The 24,522-nt window shown below is 36.6% G+C and overlaps 1 protein-coding gene and 1 pseudogene across 1 annotated transcript; both read left to right on the top strand.

Annotated features, from left to right (window-relative positions):
• The first annotated feature begins 384 nt into the window (after nt 1-384).
• LOC142547505 (formin-like protein 2) lies at nt 385-5,311 on the top strand. Its single transcript, XM_075655838.1, has 4 exons — nt 385-1,884; nt 2,143-2,342; nt 3,497-3,741; nt 4,322-5,311. Exons 1-4 carry the CDS (start codon nt 437-439, stop codon nt 5,150-5,152), a joined length of 2,724 nt encoding a protein of 907 aa, XP_075511953.1. The 5' UTR covers nt 385-436; the 3' UTR covers nt 5,153-5,311.
• A 15,313-nt stretch (nt 5,312-20,624) lies between these two features.
• LOC142547504 (pelargonidin 3-O-(6-caffeoylglucoside) 5-O-(6-O-malonylglucoside) 4'''-malonyltransferase-like) lies at nt 20,625-22,489 on the top strand (annotated as a pseudogene).
• Nucleotides 22,490-24,522: the final 2,033 nt, after the last annotated feature.

Raw genomic sequence — 24,522 nt, 5'->3', positions numbered from 1 at the left:
TGTTCATAAAAATCAAAATATTTAATCGAAAAAATCTAATATAAAACATAAAAATCAAACCATATCAAACGACTGTTGTGCATTTTTTTTTCCCTTTTATTTTTTAATTTGAATCCTTATATGAGAGGGTGGTTTGCCTAAAAATGGCAGGACTTGGGAGTTCGTGCTTTATGTTTAATAAATCGAAAGCAAAGTTGCAAGCTTCATACAAATTACCTTGTTTTAGTCAAATTTAAGTTCACACTCACCTCATTTTTAAAATTTATACAGTCATAATTATATAATTTAATATTTATATTATATTATATATAAATAGTAATATTTTGTTTGAAGAATAGTAATTATAAAATACACATTTAAATATATTATTTTAAAATTTTACGTTACACCCAAACTTTCATCTTCTTCACTCTTTCTGAACACAACCATAGCAAATATGCTCCATTTATACCTCCCAACCATTGTTCTTACCATCCTCACCGTCACCACCGCCGCCGCAAACCGGCGTCTACTCCACCAGCCCCTTTTCCCGGTAGACCAACTTCTCCCTCCCACCCCCGCCGCCACCATTTCTCAGCCCCCCTTCTCCTCTCCCTCCCCACAACCAGTAGGCCAACCACCCCTCACATATCCATTCTCCGCGCTCTATCCCCCTGACACTGCCACTCGGAACCCATTCTTCCCGGTTTACTATTCCCCGCCGCCGCCGCCACCTCCGCCGACTTCCACCACTGCATTCCCCACGTTCCCTGCCAACATCTCCTCCCTGGTCCTCCCTTCTTCTTCCTCACCCACTTCCCACAAGCCCACCAAACTCATTTTGATCGTACTGTCCGTCTCACTCCTCTCCGTAGTCCTTTTGGCTTTGTCCGTCTTCCTTCACCGCTGTTGCCACCACCGCCATAACCAGAGAACTGAAAAACGTCCCCTTTTTCCTCCCAACTCCACTCCCTCCGACACATCTGCTACCACAACTTCCAAGTACGCGCCGCCGCTTCCTCGCTACACCGCTTCCTCGAACTCCTCCGAATTCCTCTACCTCGGCACGCTTGTCAGCTCACGTGACGCCAATGGTAGCTCAACTTCCGAACTAAATGAGAAAAAAGCCCCTCCTTTAGCTGCTGCATCTCTTAACTATCAAAGGCTCGGCTCGCCGGAGCTCCAGCCCCTCCCTCCATTGCCGCGCGAGCACTCCAACCGAGTGTACGACAATGCCCGTTTGAGTTCTTCTTCGGGAGGAGACGGAAATGATAATGGCAGTGAAAAAAAAGACGCGGAAGTGTTCTTTTCTCCTGGAGGGTCCACAGGAAACAATGAAGGAGAATTCCTCCATGTCAACACTTTTAATAATAGTGGAAATGATTTTAAAGGAAGAATATTTATCTCAACGAACGAGAATTCTTCAAGAAACTCTTTATCATCTGATTGTAGCCCGTCAGTCGTATTGAATTCTTGTAGCCCGCTAAGTGTAGAGTCGAAATCTCCGGACAGTTTGGTGATATTCCCACCTGATTTACCGCGGTTTATTCCTCCTCCACCGGCACGGCAGCCGAGAGTGTTTTCGGCAATTTCCTCCTCGGATGGGCACACTACCGATTACTCGCCAGATTTTCCCGGTGTAGAGTATGTGCCGTCACCTCCTCAGGCACCGCCGCCTCCGGAAAGGTTGTGGGAATCTGTGCCACCAAGTGGACCGCCGGAGCTGCTTGCCCCGTCTCTGAAAGTTGTTCAGAATGTGGACGAAGGGAAACGCAGTTCGTCAAATTTGGAAGGAGGGAATGAGGAAAATGTTAAGCCAAAGCTGAAGCCTTTGCACTGGGATAAAGTAAGAACTAGTTCCGATAGGACAATGGTTTGGGATCAGATGAAATCCAGTTCCTTTCAGTAAGATTTTCTTGACTTTCTGGACTTTTTTTTATTATTTATTTATCATTCTTGCTCCTGATAAAAAAAATATTTTTGGTGGGCTTGATTTTTCGTAAGATCTGTCATGATCCTAGTACAAATTATTGTTTTTAAGGAGTTTTTAGTAGGATATTCCTCTGTGTTAGGAATAATATTTTAACCTTCAATTTTCCGTTACTTAAGGTTGTTTTTAAGGTTTTCTTTGTCAAGCTATTTGGAACATGAATCTTATTGTAGGTTGAATGAGGAAATGATCGAGACACTGTTCCCCGCGAATTCTTCCAATATGAATGCAAAGAACACCGTCGGGTGCCAGATTTTCCCTGACACGAATCAAAAAAATATGGTGCTTGATCCGAAGAAGTCCCAAAATATTGCTATATTGTTGCGGGCGCTTAATGTTACTGTAGATGAAGTTTGTGAAGCACTCGTGGAAGGTGGTTTTCTTCTCTCCTTCTGTGTTTCGATCACGCGTCTAACACTGTTATTTGTGCCTGGTATTGACTCAAATTTAGCTCAATTTGGACTGTTTGTGGTTCAGGTTGACACACCTTTAGCTTCCAGCTCCTGTCCACAAATTCATCATAGTTGGTTAATCCAAAAATGATATTTATGTTTTGGCGTTGTTTGTACGAGTCGTACATTGGTTGGTGTTTCTTTTCCTTTTCCGGTGTTCTCTATGGCAAGCAATTGAATTTTTACTTTTTAAGGGAGGGAAAGAAGAACGAGAGTTGATATGTTGATGTCAAAACATTCTAGGCTCTTTGAATACATGGAATGAACTTTAGAAAGATTTGTCTCGAAGTCGAGACCAAGCAACCAAGATGCCAGAGTCTTGCCATCGAGAAAGTTGGTTGCTCACATTATCCGCTCTCCTTTTCCTTTGCTTCAACTAGGATAGTCAATTGGATCGGACCAACCCAACCTCAGCCAGCTCGATGAAAATGGGACTGAGCCTAATATAATTGTGAGTGGAGTTGAGTTTGGGCTTGAGTATTTTGCCCGAAATCTGAACAATTTTGTGAGTTGAGTATTGGCCGCGTGTATGTCATCTGTATCGCGCCGAGCTTGGTCCAGAAGTAATGAATTTTAAATTGGACTGAGCTCGGGTCACATAACCAATTGATAGGTCTTCCATTGACTGTGAGTAGATAATCTTTTACTTGTTCGTAAATGAAATTTTCAATTTAGGATTATTAGCTCTTTACTTCAATACTTATATTAATACAGATGCCTGGTGATTAGGGACTAGTATTAATTCATCTGTTTGAAAAAATATGCTACTTACTGATTAGTCTCATTTTTTCTCACTTTCCAAGAAGAGGGATTTGTTATCATTCCTAACAATGTTAGATCTCAACGAAGTGTTCTTGCTTTGGTCTTGGCTATTTAGGACAATTTTCTTTGCTATCTGTTTGGTTAATATACAACTGTGTGAGATGGCACTGGTTCTTTATTAGTTATGAATTCCATTGTCATATTTTCTTGATAGAAAGGGTTATTAGTCCTCAATTTGTCCATTGAAGCTGCCCTTTACAATGTTTTAAAAGTTCTGAACGTAATAAGTCTTTGGGGGGACTCGATGGAACAGGTAATGCTGATACACTTGGTACCGAGCTTCTCGAAAGTTTATTAAAGATGGCTCCTACTAAGGAGGAGGAACGGAAATTGAAGGATCTAATGGAAGAATCCCCATTCAAGCTTGGCACTGCGGAGACATTTCTCAAGGCATTGCTTGACATACCATTTGCATTCAAGAGAGTGGATGCCATGCTTTACATGGCCAGTTTTGAGTCGGAAGTTGAGTACCTGAACAGGTCATTCGAGACGTTAGAGGTAAATCGAGTCATCTGATCTATTACTGTGACGAAACAATCTGGCCTTGTGCATTTTGAACTTTTACTTGCATTTCAAGGATCAAATGAAGCTTAGCCTCTTACCCTGTCACGTCTGTCTGATTGGACGTTTGCCACGTGATGCTAGCATGCTCTTCATTATTGATCTAGGAAAATAATTAAAACACCATTACAAATTTGCTCATTTCGAATGCTTTGCACGAAGAGTAGATCCGAACGGGGTTGGACCGAGATAGTTGCGGCAACTTAACAGTCCAAATTTCAAGTATAGTAATCTGGAATTAACCTTTTTTTTTTTTTTCGTATCGTGGTGCACATGCTATTTTATTTTACTTTAACACCCTTTTTTGTTGAACTTCTGAATTTCAAGCACACCTTGCCCGATGATCAAAATCAATACTTGTGTGGAATGCTGTATAATGGACCATACACTTTTACTTGTGGAGCATACAATTTTTGTGTGAAGCGATCCTCAATAAGGCGGCTAAACGCTGATTTATATCCCAAGAATAAATAATTGCACATCAAAGTAAAATATGTATATTTCTATTTCCCTACAGTCAGCTTGCAAGGAATTGAAGAGCAGCAGGATGTTCCGCAAACTTTTGGAAGCAGTGCTGAAGACTGGGAATCGCATGAATGTTGGCACCAATCGAGGGGATGCCCATGCATTCAATCTCCATGCTCTTCTGAAGCTTGTAGATGTTAAGGGGGCGGATGGGAAAACGACCCTTTTACATTTTGTAGTCCAAGAAATTATCAGGACAGAGGGTGCCCGTCTTTCAGGTGTCGATCACAATACAGAGTCTGAAAAAAGTCAGCAGCCCACACTCCGTGATGAAGTTGAATTTCGGAAGATCGGCCTTCAAGTAGTTTCTGGGCTGAGTGGGGAACTGACAAATGTGAAAAAAGCAGCTTCTATAGATGCCAACGTTCTTGGTAACGATGTTACCAAGCTAGTTGCTGGAATTTCCAAGGTCACCCAAGTCTTGAAACTCCACGAAGAGGTCGCCTCAAAGGACGACACTGGAAAGTTTGCTTGCCATACGAATGAGTTTTTGAACAAGGCAGAGTCAGAAATAGCACGCATTCAAGCACAAGAAGGCATAGCTCTCTCGATGGTGAAGGGGTTAACCGAGTTTTTCCGTGGTGACTCAGCTAAGGAAGACACTCGGTCTTTTTGGTTATTTGTCATTGTAAGGGACTTTCTATCCATCCTCGATCAGGTGTGCAAGGATGTTGGCAAGATAAACGAGCGCGCAATGGTAAACTCAAACTCAGGGTCGCAAATCCAGATACCGGCTAATCCATGCCTTCCTCGAGTGTTTCCGAGATTAAATGGAAGTCCACAGTATAGTTCTTCGGATGGGGAAAGCTCGTCCTCGACTTAGCCGCTTGTGTCATGTCATGTAGTCGAATAACACTTTCAGATTTCTGTCGCTTCATTTTAGAATTTGTATGCAGAAGATTTTTGGATCGGTACATTTGTAATGTAATGTGTGTAAAATTTGAAAGTAAGTAAATAATATGTAATTGGCTTTGAAAGTTCACATCATTTATCTTCACTTTCTCATTAGCCATATATTGTTCCAGCAACTTGGTTGGTGTTATTATATGATCATAACAACACCCACTACCAGTACTAACGTAGTCGTTGTCGTCGTCATCGGTGTTCTCATAAATATTATTTCCGAAGAAATTTTTGCAAATCAGGTTCGGGTTGGTGTTTTTCGGGTTCGGGTCGGGTGAGTTCGGGTTGGGTCGCAGGTTGACCCAAAAACTTTTTTTTTTTGAAAATTTTACTTATATTTTTATATATTGTGAGAACCTAAATTTCCAGCAGCTAGAAATGTTTCAGCAGCTATCAAAATTCCAGCAGCAACTCATATTTCAGAAGCTGATATTTTTCCAGCAGACATGTATTTTCCAGCAGACAGAATCCAGCAGCAGAAGAGCGAGAAAGCAGCAGACAGTTACTGATTCAGCTTAAACTTGTAACTGAAGCATTAACATGGAATAACGGCTGTTAATGTCAGATTATGGTCATTAATTGGGAGGCTAACAATCATAATTTGGCCTATAAATAATACTCTCAAACCTCTGAATTGTGTTACACAAATTTTGACTTGAATTTTCGAGCTAAGAGAGTGCTGATTTTCGAGCAGTAGAAACCAGTAGCAGGAACAAGCAGATTTCAGACTTCAACCGAAACACTTTTAGCAAATTACGGTAAGTGGGCTTATTTATAAATATCTTGAAAACCGTTTGATGATTTCTGTTTTAAAGCAAAGTATATTCTTGATTGCTGATATTTGATTTCGAAGCACTGAAACTTAGTGAACTAATGGTAGGAATATATATTCTGAACATTACTGATTACTGATTACTGGCCTCACCCCTTAGAGGAGAGAACATATAGGGGACTGATATCAGTTTAGCCATGAAATTCACAAACGTGCTCAGTGCTTTCTTGTTAAATTTTGATTACTGAACACCGAATACTAATTTCCGATTACTGATTTCTGAATACTGATCTCTGTTATGAAAATAAGAATTTCTGTATATTATCCGTATTACTGTTTCTGTATGAAAATGATTTCGAAAATTGGGAGTTATTCCCGCCCCTGCTTACTGAGTGACAACCATATCACTCACCCACCAAATACATCTCAGATAAGAACGAGAAAGAAAAGTTAGAAGAAGAAGAGCAGATCCAGTTCTGGGGCTGGTGAAGAAGACTATAGTTTTCAGTTTATGTTATGCTATTTCCGCTACACCTGTTAAGACACTGTTATGTCTGGTTTTACATTTCCGCTGTAAAACATTAGTATTCAAGTTGTAACAGACAATTGATTTATTCCGTATTATGAATAAAGAGACTGGTTTCTGAATTTCGTACTTCTGAGGCTTGTTGTTTTCGAATGTAAATTTGAGAGCAACGTCGGTGTCAACCAACCCCCGTTCCAGGGCGTGACATATATTGTATGTTTGAACAAAATTTATTGTATATTTATATGATAAATTTTCATAATTTAATATTTATTTTGTATATATTTTTTATTTTTTTAACAATTGTTTATTTGATTTAATAAATATACTTTAATTTTCTACAATTAAACTTTCAAATTTAAATCGAAAATTTTGTTATTATGTGTTTAAGTTAAAATATTATTATTATTTTTTATTTTTTCGAATTTTTTTCATTAAATTTTTTTTTAAAAATAAATAAAATTCGGGTTAGGCGGGTTCGTGTTCGGGTTGGGGGTTTTCGGGTTGCTTCGGGTTCGGGTTGGGTTCGGATTGAAAAAAAATAAAAAATTTCGCGGGTTGACCCGAAACCAGACCCACCCGACCCGATTGACACCACTAAAAAAATACCAAAAGTATACAGTAATATATATTAGAATTCATATTGAAGTTGTACTCTACTATTCCTAAAAAATATTGAAGTTGTGACTTGTGACGAACTGAAGTGTAACATCCCAAAAATTTGAAAGTCCACGTGAACTACATGTATGCAAGTTATCAATTTTTTTTGTATTTTAATTAAATTATTTTAATGCATTAAATGCATGTTTATTGCTTGGACATGTGGTTTATTTCATGGTTTATTTAAGTCTCATGTATAGGGACTTTTTGTAGTTTTCGCGCTCGAACGAGGTACGGAGACCAGAGATAATTAAGGAAAAATATTTTTATTAAATAATTAGTTTTAATTATTTAATATATGGTGTATTTAAGTGTGATTTTCGAAAATAGGCCTTGTTAGAGTATTTTTATTTGTCGGGTCATATTTTAAACCGATACGCAAATTTTAGCGAGTCGAGGAACTTTTTGAGGGCTCGGACAATATTTCAAAAACACAACTAAACGAAATATTTTTAGGGAGTATTATTGGGTTTGATGGGTTTATATATTGCTTAATGGCCCGAAACCTTTTTAAACTCTTTTAATTATTTTTATTGGCCTATTAGGGTATAATTAATTGACCTAAACACACAAATCAAACCCTAAACCCCTCCCATACCACACGGCCACCCCTCCCCCATGGCAGCAGCTGCCATTCGAAATTTCCCTTCAGCAAACCACCGAAATTCTCCAAGGTTTTCAAGAAATCTCCTTTCCCGCCTCCCCGGTACAAGTTCTACACGTATATCTCAAAGTTTTCGAGCATAAAAACTCAAAGGTACTCCCTATACCTCTTTTTTCTCATCAACCACATCATGATATGCATTTTATTATATAGTTTTTGCATGATAATACGTTGATCCATTGAATTACGTCGTGTTACACGATTTTGACATGAAAATATGCATAAACTCGGCCATGTGCTCACGTTTTCCTTTGTGCATGTAAGGGGCTGCTAGTTTAAGGCTAGTAAGGGTTGTGCGCATTCAGATCAAGGGTGTCTAGGTGCTGGAGTTGGATTTGAATTGAGCCGTGGGAAAGCGATTGAATCCTAGGGTGTTTGGTGATGCTTAGCCGATCGAGTGAGGAAAGGAAGAGGGACTCGGCTGTGTGGGTTGAACCAGACCATGGTGCGGGTCTTGGTGGGTCCAAGCCGTGGTCAAGGGAGGTCCATGCATGGCTGGTTGTGAGCCGAGGGTGGAACGAGTAGGCGTGCTTCGAATAAGGGGCTCGAGTGAGTTGTTGATGAAGTACCATGCACGTCCGCGTGTATGGGGGCTGTAGATGTGGTTAGTTCAGTCCAGGAGGGTCCAGAGGTGGGCTTGGAGTGGTCTGGTGCAGGGATGGTCCGGCTTAGTGTGGGCTAGGTTCGATTATTTGAGGATTAGGTGCGCTAGGGTTTGATGGTGGCTAAGGGCAGAATTTTCCAGCAACTATATGGCCTTTTCCGAGGGTCCTAGGTGGTCTAGAACAAGGGGTTTAAGGGCTGGTCATGTAAGTTCAAGTCGTGGTTTTAGTTGAGAAAAGTTTGGTTAAGTTTCGGGTTAAAATCGGGACCCCAATCCAAGTTTTAAAATGAATCGATTAAGTTTTGAAATGGGCTTGATCTTACGTCTAAGAAACAATTATAAATATGTTTTGAGATGTTTGGTTGACTTCGGGTCGAAATTTTGAGGTCCAAGGGTAAACGGTCAATTAGGGTTTGTAGGGGCAAAATGATCATTTTGCACCGGGTCAAGTTAGCAGTCCTGGCAGCGCCCTGATCGCAAATTGACATGTTTTAAATGTATACGTTATCATGAACATGACTTTTTATGTAAATATGGAAACACGTTGCATGTTTGATTTTTAGGAAATTTACGTATATGCATGATTTTTATAAGTGATAAATATATTGACACGTTTTGAATGATGAGAGTTGGTTGTGACTAATACGAATACGGAGACATGTAAGGCCAAAGCTCAGTGGATGTGTAATACTATTGCTGATGTCCCCTCCGCTGGGTACCACGGTTATATGTAGATGGATCCATCCAATATAGCTGATATGATAGAGCTGATACGAAAGTCACAACTAATGAACATAATTCAAATAAAGAAAATGTATATGTATATGCTGCTATGATGAGACATGTTTGACATGTAATGCTTTGACACCTTACGTTTAAGTTCATGTTTTTAAGATCATGAAAGATATTTTAATTACAATACTGTTCACTGCTGATTGATATGTATATATACTTGTTATAACGGTTCAGGTGTGTTGAGTCTTAGACTCACTAGGTGTGATTGATGCAGGTGATCTTTCGCTTGATGAGACTGGAGGCGTTGAAGACTGAGTAGACTGAGTTGGGGGTGCACGTGGAAACCCGAGGACCTTGCATTTCTTCCGCATAATATGTTTGGAGACATTAGTTTAAACAATATGGTTAAATGTTTTTGAATCTTGTTATACGCTGTCGATTCATCGGACTTTTGTTTTCTGTTCGAGTTTCTCTTTTAAATCAGTAGACTAAGAGATTGATTTCACTTTAAGATTTAATTAAATGCAGCAATTTTTATTTAGAGGTTGGACGACTTTTTAAAAGCTCAAGTTCAGCTTATTTAAATGTTGTTGTGTATGAGTATTTTCGGTCGTACCCTTTAAAAATATATATATATATATATATATTTCAGTAGAATTTTAAAATGAGTGGACGTTTCACGAAGCCCCATTTTTTTGAGTAGGTCTCTTGTGAGACGGTCTCACGAATCTTTACCTGTGAGATGAGTCAACCATACTGATATTCATTATAAAAAGTAATACTCTTAGTATAAAAATAATATTTTTTTCATGGATGACCCAAATAAGAGATCCGTTTCAAAAAATACGACCCGTGAGATTGTCGCACACAAATTTTGCTTTTTTTTTAAAGAACTCGAAAAAAGAACTTAATTTGAAACTAAAATTCAACATTTAAAATCTAGAAATTTTCATCAAAATATAAACCAACTTGAAAAGTATAACTGGACATTTAACCAATTATTTAATTAAAAGTTTCCTTCATTATTCATAAACTAAAAAACTCAAATAAATGTTAAAAAAAATCCTTAAATAACATTAATTTAAAATCACTCCACCAAGAAATCACTTCCAAGAAAAAAAAGATAAACTTTCATGTCAACAAACCTAAAAAAGACAATTTTTTTTATAAATTTTTTTAAATAACTTTTTGTAAAAAACTTTAGATATTATATTCAAATTAAAAATATAAAAATGGTTTGGTGGAATAGTTTTTGTGTGTTATAAACGATAAGATAATTTAAAATTCAAAAATACAAATAAAGATATATATTTTATTTATAAGATATGTTAGACATAGACGAGATACAAATTTAATAAACTATGTTTTATTAAATATAATGAAATTTTTCATAATTAGAGAAGAATGGTATATTTTTTTATAAAAAAATATTGCAACATCAAAATTAGTTAATATAAGCCATCAACTTTAATAATATAATATAAAGTGTAGGTAGGTCTTTGTGAGACGGTCTCACGAATCTTTATCTGTGAGACGAGTCAATCCTACCGATATTCACAATAAAAAGTAATACTCTTAACATAAAAAGTAATACTTTTTTTTGGACGACCCAAATAGAGATCCGTCTCACAAAATACGATCCGTGAGACCATCACACACAAGTTTTTGCCTAATATAAATAATAACTAGTTTCCTGCTATTAATTTAATGACAAAAACTTATGTGAGACGGTCTCACATGTCGTATTTAATGAGACGGATCTCTTATTTGAGTTATCCATGAAAAATGTTAATTTTTATGCTAAGAGTATTACTTTTTATTGTGAATATCAGTAGGGTTGACCCGTCTCACAGATAAAGATTCGTGAGATCATCTCACAAGAGACTTACTCTAATTTAACAAGAACCTTTAAACAATCAAAGTTGATCGTAACTTGTGAATCGTTCATCTTTTATCAATCAACGGTCATAATTTTTAGATTGTGAACATGGTTGGACCGGACCGGACCTGACCATCCCAGGGCCAAGCTTCAAAAAAGGTCCCCAAAAATTAAATTATACATTAATTTTAGATATAAAAAAATTATTTTAATTTTTAAATTATAGCAATTAAATTAAATTATCTAAAGATTTGGAGGGCCCAATAAAATCTCTTGGCCTTCTTCGAATCACATGCTTTATAAAAGTGAAAATAAGTTGAAAATGTTGCAATTAAATCAAAAAATTTGTAAAAGAAATTTAGATGATATTTTTGCTATTAAAACGACACGATGTATTTAAGCGTTTGTTCAAAAAAATAAAAATATCGTTCATGTCATATTTATTTTACATATTATATGTTATTTGATGTTTTATATTTTGTTTTCAAAGTTTTGTTTTAACGAAAAATAAAAGAACGACTTGAACAGGGACGGAGCCATAAAATGGAGGTTGGAGGGTAAAAGAAAAAAAAAGAAGCTTTTTAGGGAAGACAAGAGCAAACATTATCGGGAAGTAAAAAAGTAATTATTATTTCTCCTCTTAAATTCCTTCTTATTTTGTGTTGAAAATAATGGACGGAACGGTGGGTGGAGCAACTTTTGTCTTTAGCTGTTAGTTTTGGAGGTGGGTGGCTGTTGTTGGTCCTACGGACAAGATGAAAAGAATTATTAGGGTAAAAACCACGGACAAGATGAAAAGAATTCCACTATAATATTTTGTGGTGTACAACTCACTCACTATGTTTCCAACGAGATCACACACTCTCTTAATACATGAGAACAAAACACCTCACAAATATTATAGAACTAAGCACTCAAATGCTTATAAGATGAGAGAAAACTCGAAGAAGGGATGATTTCAGAATGAATGGGGAGCTCTATTTATAGAGCCTCTGTCAGTGTGAATACGCGTTAAAAACGCGTATTCATATTTCACGAAATTTCCTGCAGCACGTTTTTTTCTTCTTCTCAAAGTATGCAATTCAAAATTTTCAAATTTGGCCCCACCTATTAACTTCTTTGTCGACATTTCTCCCACTTGGAGATTTGATTGAGAATCAAACACATCTCCACACATCCTTTCAATCTTGCCATTCTCTGCTGCTTACGTTTCTGCTAGACCACTTGAGGATCTATACCACTCAAACTTATCAATGTTCACTGGCTTGGTCAGAAAATCAGCTATGTTATCTTTTGTATGGATCTTCTGCATATCTACGCTTCCTTCCTCTACTACTTCTCGTACAAAGTGAAATTGTACTCCAATGTGTTTCGTCCAGGAATGAAAGGACTGGATTTCTTGCGATGTGCAAGGCACTCTGACTGTCAGCAAAACAAAGGAACATTCTCTTGTTTGTGTCCGATCTCCTCCAATAACCTTTTAATCCATATTGCCTCCTTGTAACCTTGAGTAGCTGCCATGTATTCTGCCTCTGTTGTAGATAATGCCACAACTGTCTGCAGTTTTGAAACCCAGCTTACTGCTCCCCTCGCAAGTGTAAACACATAACCAGTATTAGATTTCCTCTTATCAGGATCACCTGCATAATCTGAATCGACATAGCCCCTGAGTGTAAAATCCGATCCTCCATAACATAATGCAGCATTCGAGTTACCCTTAATGTATCTAAGGATCCTCTTAACAATGCTCCAATGCTCTCGTCCAAGATTCGTCATATACCGACTAACTGCTCCCACTGCTTGAGCAATGTCCGGTCTTGTACAGATCAGTGGCGAACATCAAACTTCCCACTGCTGATGCATATGGTAATCGAGACATCTCCATCCTCTCTGCTTCACTGCTAGGACACATCTCGGAGGATAACTTGAAGTTAACAGGAAGAGGGGTCGAGATTGGCTTACTATCTTGCATGTTGAAGCGTTGCAAGATTTTCTTCAAATAATTTTTCTGTTACTTCTATCTCGGTGAACTTGCATCCCTAGAATCTTGTTTGCTGGTCCCAAGTCCTTCACATCAAATTCCCTAGCCAACTGTGCCTTCAATCCTTGGACCTGATCTTTGTTGAGGCCTGCTACCAACATGTCGTCCACATACAACAGCAAAATGATATAATTATCACCAGACTTCTTGAAATACGTACAAGGGTCTGCACTCAGTCTGTTGTATCCAAGGCTCATGATATAGGAATCAAATCTCTTGTACCAACACCTCGGCGCCTGTTTGAGACCGTACAGAGATTTGTTCAACCTGCAAACCAAGTTCTCTTTGCCTTTTTTCGCAAAACCTTCTGGCTGGAGCATATAAATTTCTTCTTCAAGATCTCCATGAAGAAATGCTGTTTTCACATCTAGCTGTTCTAGATGTAGGTCAAACACCGCATACAATGCCAACACCACTCTGACTGTTGTAAGCCGAACCACAGGAGAAAATATTTAATTGAAGTCAATGCCTTCTTTCTGAGCATACCCTTTTACCACCAATCTAGCACGATGCCGCTCCACTTGGTTATTGCCATCACGCTTGATCTTATAGACCCATCTGTTTCCAATGGCTTTCCTCCCTCGTGGTAGTGTAACAAGATCCCAAGTTTTATTCTTGTCTAATGCCTCCAACTCTTCTTGTATTGCTATCATCCAAAAGGATACATCCGGGCTTTGAGTAGCCTCGTGGAAACTCGATGGCTCACCATCCTCTGATAATAAACAATATGAAATGTTGCTTTCAGTGACATAATCTGAAAGCCAAACTGGTGGTCTTCTGTCTCGAGTTGACTGCCTCACATTGGAAACTTCAAACTCAACATGTTCTTGTTCTTCGTGCTCTGGTACTGCTTCACAAGAAACTTGACCTTCGTCCGTCTTATTTTCCACCTGAAAAATAGTATTTTCTAAATTCTGTGTGCCTTTGTCTCCCTTTACTTTAACTTCCTCGAAGATAACATCCCTGCTGATGACAAGCTTGTGAACAGTAGGATCTCACAAGCGAAACCCCTTTACTCCATCAGCATAACCCAAGAAGATACATTTTCTGGATTTCGAATCCAACTTCGATCTTTCTTGCTCATTGTACAGAACGTACATAGGACTTCCAAATGTGTGCAAATGAGAATAATCTGTCGGCTTCTCGGTCCACATCTCCATCGGAGTCTTCAGATCAATCGCCACTGAAGGAGAACGATTGATAATATAACAAGCGATTTTGACTGCTTCTGCCCAAAATGACTTTTCTAGACCTGCAGTCCTCAACATAGCTCTTGTTCTGTCCAACAAGGTTCTATTCATCCGCTCCGTCACTCCATTCTGTTCAGGTGTGTAAGCCGTCGTAAACTATCTTTTGATGCCCTCATATTGACAATATGCATCAAATTCGTCACTGGTATATTCTCCTCCATTGTCAGTCCTCAGACACTTGATTTTTTTTTCTGAATCAAGTTCAACCCGCACTTTGAAATCTTTGAAAATCTGGAAAGCGTCTGATTTCTTCTTGATTGGATACACCCAACATTTCCAAGAGAAATCATCAATGAACGAGACAAAGTATCTCGCTCCTCCTAGGGATACAACTGGTGCTTGCCAAACATCTGAATGAATCAGATCCAATATACTTTTGCTCCTGGCAGTAGAAGTGCCAAACTTTAATCTGTGTTGTTTACTGGTAACACAATGCTCACAAAAGGGTAATGACACTTTTGTAAGTCCCGACAGCAGCTTCCGTTCTGAAAGAATTTTCAACCCCCGTTCTGACATATGCTCGAGCTTTCTATGCCATAACACTGTTAATTCTTCTCCTGAACCATTTGATGCAACAGCTAATTCTGCCTCTTTGTATGTTTCTACCAAAAGTACATACAGATTTGCAGCAACTATTTTCGCCTTCATAACCACAAGCGCTCCCTTCTCAATTTTCATGATCCCGTTCTCAATTCGAGTTTTGCACCAGATATCATCCAATTGCCCCAGAGACAAAAGATTTTTCGTCAGTCCTTTCACATGTCGTACCTCCTGTATAATGCGAATGGTGTCATCAAACATTTTAATTTTGATAGTACCGACCCCAGCGATTTCCAAGGCATGATCACTTCCTATGAATACAGATCCTTCCTGAGACTGGTTCATAATGATCAAACCATTCTCTCCGAGGCGTCATGTGCCACGTCGCTCCTGAATCCATAATCCATGTGTCACAAAATTTGTGCCTGCCTTCTGCAACAGTTGCTGCTTCGCTGAATAATATTTCACCACTGCCTGAAGTACTGGCCACGTTTCCTTGAGAACTTTTATCGATACTCGTACACTCTTTCTTGAAGTGCCCTTTACCGCCACATTTAAAGCAGTAAATATTTTTCTTCTTACTTCTCGACTTTGATCTACCTCGTCTTTGACTCCCACTGGAGTCACTTTCCATAAATCTTCCTCTTATCATTGGTAAAGCCTCTGCCTGCTTTGAAGTTACCAACCTGTCTTCCTTATTCTTGCGCCGGCTTTCTTCTCCGAGAACCGTAGTTAAGACATCGTCGAATCTTAGAAAGCCCATAAGAATATTGTTGGTAATGTTAATGATAAGTTGATCATATGAATCTGGTAGACTTTGAAGTAGAAGCTCTGCACGTTCATTTTCCCCTATTTTATGCCCCATGAAAGTGAGTTGGGCAAATAGAGTATTTAGTGTGTTGATATGGTCGGTCATCGATGAGGATTCCGCCATCCGAAGAGTATAAAGCTTTCTCTTTAGGAAAATCATGTTGTGTAGTGACTTGACCTCGTACATCTTTGTCAGAGTATTCCAGATAACTTTGACTGTTTTTATCTCAGAGATACTTGACAAAACTTTGTCTGCTATAGCCAAGTATAAATTGACAACAACATTATCATTCATCTCATTCCACTTTCCATCATCCGTAATCTCCACCGGTCTATCTCCAATAGGTGTCAAGAAATTCTCCTTTCTTAAAACTGCTTGTATCTTTATTTTCCACAGCATAAAATTGCTTCTGTTGAACTTCGCTATCTCGTACCTTCCCGCCATTATGTCTACAACAATTTAGTAGACTGGACAAAATAATCCCGTCTTAAATAAAAAATCTCAAAAAATCTTTTCTGATGTGGAAGATCAGTCTAGGCTGCAACCACAGAGCATACTCAGAATTTTAAGAAATTTTAAACCAGGCTCTGATACCACTTGTTGGTCCCACGTGCGGGATTTGAGATAGTAAAACCCGAAAATAAAGAATAAAATGGACACCGAGATTTACGTGAAAAACCCCTAAAAATTAATAGGGTAAAAACCTACAAGCAAGATGAAAAGAATTCCACTATAATATTTTGTGGTGTACAACTCACTCACTGTGTTTCCAAAGAGATCACACACTCTCTTAATACAGGAGAACAAAACACCTCACAAATATTATAGAACTAAGCACTCAAATACTTATAAGATAAGAGAAAACTCGAAGAATGGATAATTTCAGAATGAATGGGGGAGCTCTATTTATAGAGCCTCTGTCAGTGTGAATACGCGTTAAAAACGCGTGTTCATATTTCCACGAATTTTCTGCAGCACGTTTTTTTCTTCTTCTCAAAGTATGCAATTCAAATTTGTCAACTTTGGCCCCACCTATTAACTTCTTTGTCGACAGTTGCTAGGTAGGGAGGGCAATGAAGCGGGATGAGACGGGATTATCATCTTCATCTCTGTTTTAGAATTCTATTCTCACTTCATATTCGTTCCAATCCCTAAATTTTTTCGAGTTCGGGGAATTCCAGAATCCGAAACTGTAGGGATCAAATCCTGATCATCTTTTCAAAAATATTAATGAGACTAGACGGGTTCATGAATTTTTTCGAACCAAAATGTATTATTATATATTATTATTATTAATAATAATATAATAATATTTTTTAAAATATTAATTGTAATAATAATATTATTTTATTATTAATATTATTTTCGGGACGAGTTCGTGGATGAAGATAGTAATCTCATATCTGTCCCGAACTACTTCGTGGATTTTAAAAAAATTCTGAACCCGAACCTAAACCGAGAAAATTGGGATCCTATCCTTGTTTGGGGTTTTCCTCGTGGTGGGAAAATTGCCATCCCTAATGCTAGGTTGAAGCTACATGCTACCTAAATTTTTTTAAAAAAATTATAATTTTAAAATTTTAATAAAAAATAAAAAATTATTGTACCCCTCTCCCCTTTGTATCCTTATTCAGAGTATCTCTCTTGTGAGACGGTATCATGAATCTTTATATGTGAGACAGGTCAACCCTATCAATATTCACAATAAAAAGTATTACTCTTAACATAAAAAGTAGTACTTTTTCATGGATGACCCAAATAAGATATCCGTATCACAAAATACGATCCGTGAGACCGTCTCACACAAGTTTTTGTCTCTTATTTATTCCCGACAAAGTTTTAAATTAAAAAGCCCAAATCTAAAATTTTAATTGATTGTCTGACCAAATTATGCCGACCTTCAGTTTCATCTTACAAACCTGAACCAACTTCATCCTTAAATTTGTGAGACGATTCGATATACAACTATTATTATTTACCCAAAATAAACCAAAAAATTTGAAATTCTTAACTTCAAATTTTTGAGACGATTCGATATATAACTATTATTATTTTAAAATATTATTATATCCGTCCTAATTATATAAGTTTGTTTTTCGCACATATTGATAAATTCATTAGAAATATAATTATATAAATAACATTTTTTTCATTTTACTCTTATTTAATTACTGTTTATGTAATGGTTTGTTATCGTTCCAATATCAAAATCTCAAATTAAATAGGACTATATTAGAAAAAAAAAGATAAATAAAACTAAATTGGAAACATGTCTATATATTTTAAAAAATATTGTCTATATAATGGAGAAAAAAATAGTATTAATTATACGTATTATTAGGCATGACCAACGTCTCATAAAATAATCGGGATGGCTACCGAACTTAGATACGACTCAATTTGGTTCGGTTTTCAATTTTTTAATATTTACCCAAATTAGTACAAATGTTATTTTATTCACTCCTCTTTTCAAAAGGTATTGGCTGTGGCTAAATTTAGTTTATTATTAAAAATTTTAAACTGATCGTCGATCGAGATTATAATAAATTCACAATTAATTATTTAGTAAATTCAGAATCTACTAATTAAATAATAATATTAATAGTGATGACTGCTATGTAAAATATTTTCATGGAATATCCTAGAGGAGTCTAGAATTGATCACTTAATTAATAGTTAATTAAGAAATTAAATAATGATTATTTAATTTTATATATGTCTATGTATATGTGTGTGTATATATCATACATTATCTAAAGTTGACTTTGCATTATATTTTCAAGAAAGAAAATACTACACGAAATTTTAAATAATAAAAATAAAATATCTTGAAAAATTGAGACTCTTTATCATATCAAAGAGAGACTTTTAATATATGTGTATTCAATAGTTGAATAACACACATAAATTTTTCACATAAATTTTGTCTACAACAAAATTTCCCTATCTCTCCCTCACCAATTGCCGCCACCCCCACGCCGCCGCTGTAATTTTGAGAATTTCGGTGGTCAACTCTCGACGCAAAACGATACCCCAACATGTGATACATACAACAAACTATAAAGATAATACACAAAAGAAAGAGAGTGAAAAAGTTTTCAGATTTTTGAGAGTCCACATATTGGTAACATTCAAAAGCATTATATTTATGACAAATCAAACCATGGAACTGAGTTTATATACGGAGTAAGCTAGATTGTGAATGGTGAAGATTGTGTTTTGTGGTCGTTTGAATCAATTTATAGAAGATGAACATAATTTATTGTTTTCTCAGATAGAATCTGCACAGTTTGATTGCGAAGGCAGTTTGTGGAATCTAACTGTTGTATTGGACTGAAATTTATACATCTTACTTTGGCCATGATATGATACATTTTGAACGGTGTATATTGGATTTGGATATCTCAATAGAACGGAATAACTTATGGACAATGAGACTTTGAGTGATCTCTTTCTAGTTTTCTTGTTATTTCAATATCGTGATATTTCGATAGTTATATAAGATTGTTCATTAGTTGGTTTATCTATATTTATCCCCCAACAAGTAATCTAAGGCCTAAGGGAGACGCCTAGGTTCGAATCGTGAGACGGCATAATCCCTCTCCATTGTGAAAATAATAATAAAAAAACATAATCTTTCTGGAACATGAACAACTGTTGGGATGGAAACAATTTCAAATTTAAAACTGTAGTTAGGTGAAAATAATAATAATAAAAAATATAATCTTTCAAAAGTTACTAAAAATCCCAACTCATTTATTTTCACATATATTTTTTAAATCAAAATAGGGTCCACAATCGGCACAAAAAATAGCAAATATATAAGAAAACGTGAAATCGCATGAAACGAAATTTGTCATATATGGTTTGAAAAATTGTATCAAGGTTCTAAGTAAGAGTAAGTCTCTTGTGAGACGGTCTCACGAATCTTTATCTGTGAGACATGTCAACCCTACAGATATTCACAATAAAAAGTAATACTCTTAGCATAAAAAGTAATAATTTTTCATGGATGACCCAAATAAGAAACCCGTCTCACAAAATACGACCCGTGAGATCGTCTCACACAAGTTTTTGCCGTCAAGTAATATGGATAAATGAAAATTTGGAAAACTGAAATATTTTTTATCTTTTATTTTTTAGATAAATTTGTAATAATTATATATATATATATATAATTAAGTTCATATCATTATATTCAGTTAATTAAAATTTGAAAATGATTTCATAATACACCATGTGATTACAGCTTTTTCAACCAAAGTATCATCCGCCCACGAGTCATTGATCCAATGATTAACTTTGATGCTTTGAGATTTCTTAGTCTCGTATTCGAGTCCTGTTGATTATGCACAATTTTTCTAATTTATTTAGATATATTTAATTATTTCTTTTTACTTTCTTTGCCTGAGATAAATAATTCTCATGTCCACGCTCAACTCCCGTTGCGGTTAGTTACATTATATATTTGTAGTTTGAAACAAAATATCGTAATTGTAGTCTAGAAAAAACTACAAATATTTTAACTACGAAAAATATATTTTTTCCTACTTCAATTTTAGGATTTTGTTCATAATTTTTGATTATTGTTATCAAATTGTCGACGTTACATAAAAAATATATTGACATGACATAATTAGTGTATAAAAAAATAAATTACTTTAGAAATTTTAAAAAGTTAATAAAAAATAAATCATTAGTTGTATAATGTATTTAATCTCGAATCATGCGAAACACGAGTTGTTAAATAAAAAAATTTCCATGGGACAATTATGGAAGAGTATGAATATTTTATATTAAATATTTTATATTAAATATTTTATATTAAATTATATATTTTATAATATAAAACAATTATTTAATTAATGGTAGGAAAGATAGCTGCAAGCTCTATTTAAATCCATTATATCACTTTTATTTCGACCAGGTTACAATCAATTCTACTCTTCCAAATTGGATTTATTTTTGTTCAGATTTTCACAGGTCATAATTTTTCCTTGTTAAAAGTTTCAATTTAATTTGAAGAAATATAGTTGGATTTTTTTTCTGTCTTCTATGTTTATCTAATCACTTTGATTTGATCTTTGTGTTGTCAAAATTGAGTTTTAGTTTTATTATTTTCACTTCTGATAATTCTCGTATTTTGCTTTACAATAACTTGGTAATTTCATTTAAAAAAAATCTTGTCATATCTGCTTAGATTGAAGAAATTTTAAGATAGATTTACAAGCTCAGCCGAATGATTTCGATTTTTGTTTTTTCACAGCAGCAAGGGAGTGATTGCGGGAACGATGAAGACAAGTGTAACGAGCAGGAAGGTGATCAAACCGTCAACCCCAACCCCTTCAAATCTCAGAAGCTACAACATCTCTGCAATGGATGAGATCAACCCAACCATGCATGTCATTCGAATCCTCTATTATCAATCGTTTGATGAAAAAATGACCAAAAATTTTGAAGAATCACTTGCTCGAAGTTTTGACCCTTTTTTACCCACTAGCTGGGAGATACGTCAAGGATAAACACTTTGTTGATTGTAATGACGAGGGTGCTGTGTTTTTAGAAGCACGAGTCGACTGCGAGCTCCATCAAATCTTGAATCCTCCTGTGAATTCCGAGTTAAGTTGGCTTAACAACCTCCTACCCGTAGGAGTAGGCGAGGCTGACGACCCCACGGACCCAATGCTCGCAGTTCAGCTCAACAAGTTCCAATGCGGCGGCCTTGCCATCGGCGTGTGCGCGTCGTATAGGATTTTCGACTCGTACTCGATGAGCATGTTCCTCGCGGCATGGTCCAACGATGCTACTGGTGGCCGGGACCCGATTGTTAAGCCGGATTTCGACTCTACCTCCATCTTCCCGGCTGAGGATGCGGCTCCACTCTATTTCGAGGTTTCTAGAGTTCCGGACCATAGTATCGTTATTAAAAGATTTGTGTTTGATAAGGATGCCATATCTAGGCTACGCGACAGAGCCAACCCTGGGTGGAAACCGAACACAATTACTGAGAGGCCACCCTCGAGGGTTGCTGTGGTGTCAGCACTCATAACACAAGCTATTCTACGCGCCGACATGGCGAATCTCGGGGGCCGCTCGAGAGTTGCCAGAGTCTTGCAAGTAGCAAACGTTCGCGAAAGAACTGTTCCGCCTGTTTCTAAATATACTTGCGGAACGTGGGTTTCCGCGTTCGGCTTCGATTATACAGCAGATGAGTATTGTAGGCTTGAGTATCGAGAAATAGTTTCCAAGATGCGGGAAACATTAATCCAGGGTGTGAAGGACTGTGAGAAGATATTAAGTGACAAAGCATTTGGACGATGGGCTTTGATTGATGTGAACATAGATGCGACTGAGAAGACAGCGAGCCCGGATTATAAGGTTCTTTGGTTCACAGATTGGTCCAAGTTCGGAGAATACGAGCTCGATTTCGGTTGGGGAAAACCTATCTGGGTGAGCTTGAGCAATGTGTATATTCCAAACTTGGTGACATTGGTGAACACCAAAGAGAATGATGGGATTGAGGCATGGGTGAATTTGCATGAGTCCGACATGGTTTATTTTGAACAAGATGAGGAAGTTATAAAGTACATTACAAATTGAAGAAGATGTTTACTTTGTTTAGAATAAAATTTCTCATCTGTGTCTGTGTCTTTGTCTTTGTCTGTGATAATAACATCGTACAAGCAATGCATGTACCATTTAATAAAGTTAATCAACGTGTACGTGTATCTGTTTGTTGTTGTGTTATGGTATATGTAGTGAATTTGAGAATCAATTGCGATTAAGAAATGATGAATAACACTAATCTACTCAGAGCCGAGGCATACACTTCAAGGATTCAGTCACACAAATCAAGAACACCAGAAACCAGCACAATCTTATTGATCTTTTGAGTATAATATACAAGTACAAGTTTATGATCAAAAACCAAAGTCTGATATCAAACTTTATCTTCTCTTCCTTCGATCGCCTTTCTGATTCCTGATCGAAAGAATAAAATCGCCTTTCTGATTCTTGAACCAACCTCTATCTATATATGAGTTAACTTGTGCTTCTAGATATCCAGTTGCCAGCTTCTTTTTCACTTGGACTTTTATAGCATCATACCATACCCAAATGACTTCCCTCCATTTATGAATACTCACTGGACCAATAACTGTCACCAAAGCAAGCCAATTTATAGGCACCATCTTCAACAGTATACAATATTGCGGAATTGCCTTCATTTTTATTGAGATCTTATTAGTAACTTGTCTTTACTTTTGAGTTAGTTTGACATTAAGGTCCAGTATTATGTAAAAACATAAGGGCATACACAAAATTATGATTTTAATTTGGTCTAGTGACAAGGGTGATGCTCGAGTTTAGTTGGTATATATAAACAAACTGAACGAAGATGGTTCAGTTGTGCGCAACAAAGCGAGGCTTGTAGCACAAGGATATAGGCAAGAAGAAGGGATAGATTACGATGAAACTTATGCATCAGTTGCAAGACTAGAAACAATCAGAATGTTCCTTGCTTATGCCTCATTCATGAACTTTAAAGTCTACCAGATGGATGTGAAGAGTGCATTTCTGAACGGTCAGTTGCAGGAAGAAGTATATCTTGAACAACCATCAGGTTTTATTAATCACTCTCTTTCTGATCATGTTTATCATTTGAACAAAGCCTTATATGGTCTTAAACAAGCTCCAAGAGCTTGGTATGAAATCCTTTCAAAATTCCTAATTGATCATGATTTTACTGTTGGCTCAGTTGATAAGACTCTGTTTAAATTTTCAAAGAATTATCATATTTTATTTGTGCAAATACATGTTGATGATATTATTTTTGGGTCAACTAACCCCAAATTATGTGAGAAATTTGCCAAGTTAATACAGGAAAAATTCGAGATGAGTATGATGGGTAAACTGACATTTTTCCTCGGTCTGCAAGTGAAGCAACTGAAAACTGGTATTTTTATCAGTCAGACCAAATATATCAAGGAATTGCTTAAGAAATTTGGCATGGAAACATGTTCAGCTGCAAGTACTCCCATGAGTTCATCAATCAAACTAGACAATGATCAAGGGGGGATATCAGTTGAGACGAAACTTTACAGAGATTTAATAGGTTCATTATTGTACCTAACTGCTAGTCGTCGTGATATTGTATTTGCTGTTTGTATGTGTGCTAGATTTCAGGCAGATCCTAAGCAATCACATTTTTCAGCTGTCAAATGAATTTTAAAATATCTTAAAGGTACACAAAATGTGGGGTTATGGTATGCTAAGGATTCTTCTTTCGATTTAGTTGGATATTCAGATGCAGGATGTAAGCTAGATCGTAAAATCACCAGTGGATCATGTCAGTTCCTAGGAGACAGACTGATTTCATGGTTCAACAAGAAGCAAACATCCATAGCAACTTCCACAACAGAAGCAGAATACCTTGCTGCTGGTAACTGCTGTGCAAAATTATGTTTACAGTTTATGTAGTTTAAATAGAAATTCATCCACCCGTTTTCATAAACAGATCGGCGATCAAACTAGTTTACCTTAAAAAATAGTTCAACCGTCGAACCAAAAAACCATTAGATTATATAAAATAATAATATAATATAGTAAATAATATATTTTAAATTATAAAAATATTAAATATGTATATATAAACAATAAAAAGATATATTTATCCAAGTTCAAAATCTAAACAATATACATATCGGTTTTGCTAGTCTGAACGATCAAACAGTTTTTAATCGATGTCCAGATCGGTCCGGTTCGACAAGGAACCTGTCACGGGACCGGTTCGGTCCGATACATATATGT

The sequence above is a fragment of the Primulina tabacum genome, chromosome 5 (assembly GCF_025594145.1).
Source record: "Primulina tabacum isolate GXHZ01 chromosome 5, ASM2559414v2, whole genome shotgun sequence".
Lineage (NCBI taxonomy): Eukaryota > Viridiplantae > Streptophyta > Magnoliopsida > Lamiales > Gesneriaceae > Primulina > Primulina tabacum.
This window is presented reverse-complemented; position numbering and strand designations above follow the sequence as displayed.

Bases quoted from the DNA above. Each gene is read 5' to 3' on its own strand.
- LOC142547505 (XM_075655838.1), top strand. From the start codon at position 437: ATGCTCCATTTATACCTCCCAACCATTGTTCTTACCATCCTCACCGTC. The intron at 2,343-3,496 runs GTGGTTTTCTTC...TCGATGGAACAG, and splicing joins TTGTGAAGCACTCGTGGAAG to GTAATGCTGATACACTTGGT. The intron at 3,742-4,321 runs GTAAATCGAGTC...ATTTCCCTACAG, and splicing joins GGTCATTCGAGACGTTAGAG to TCAGCTTGCAAGGAATTGAA.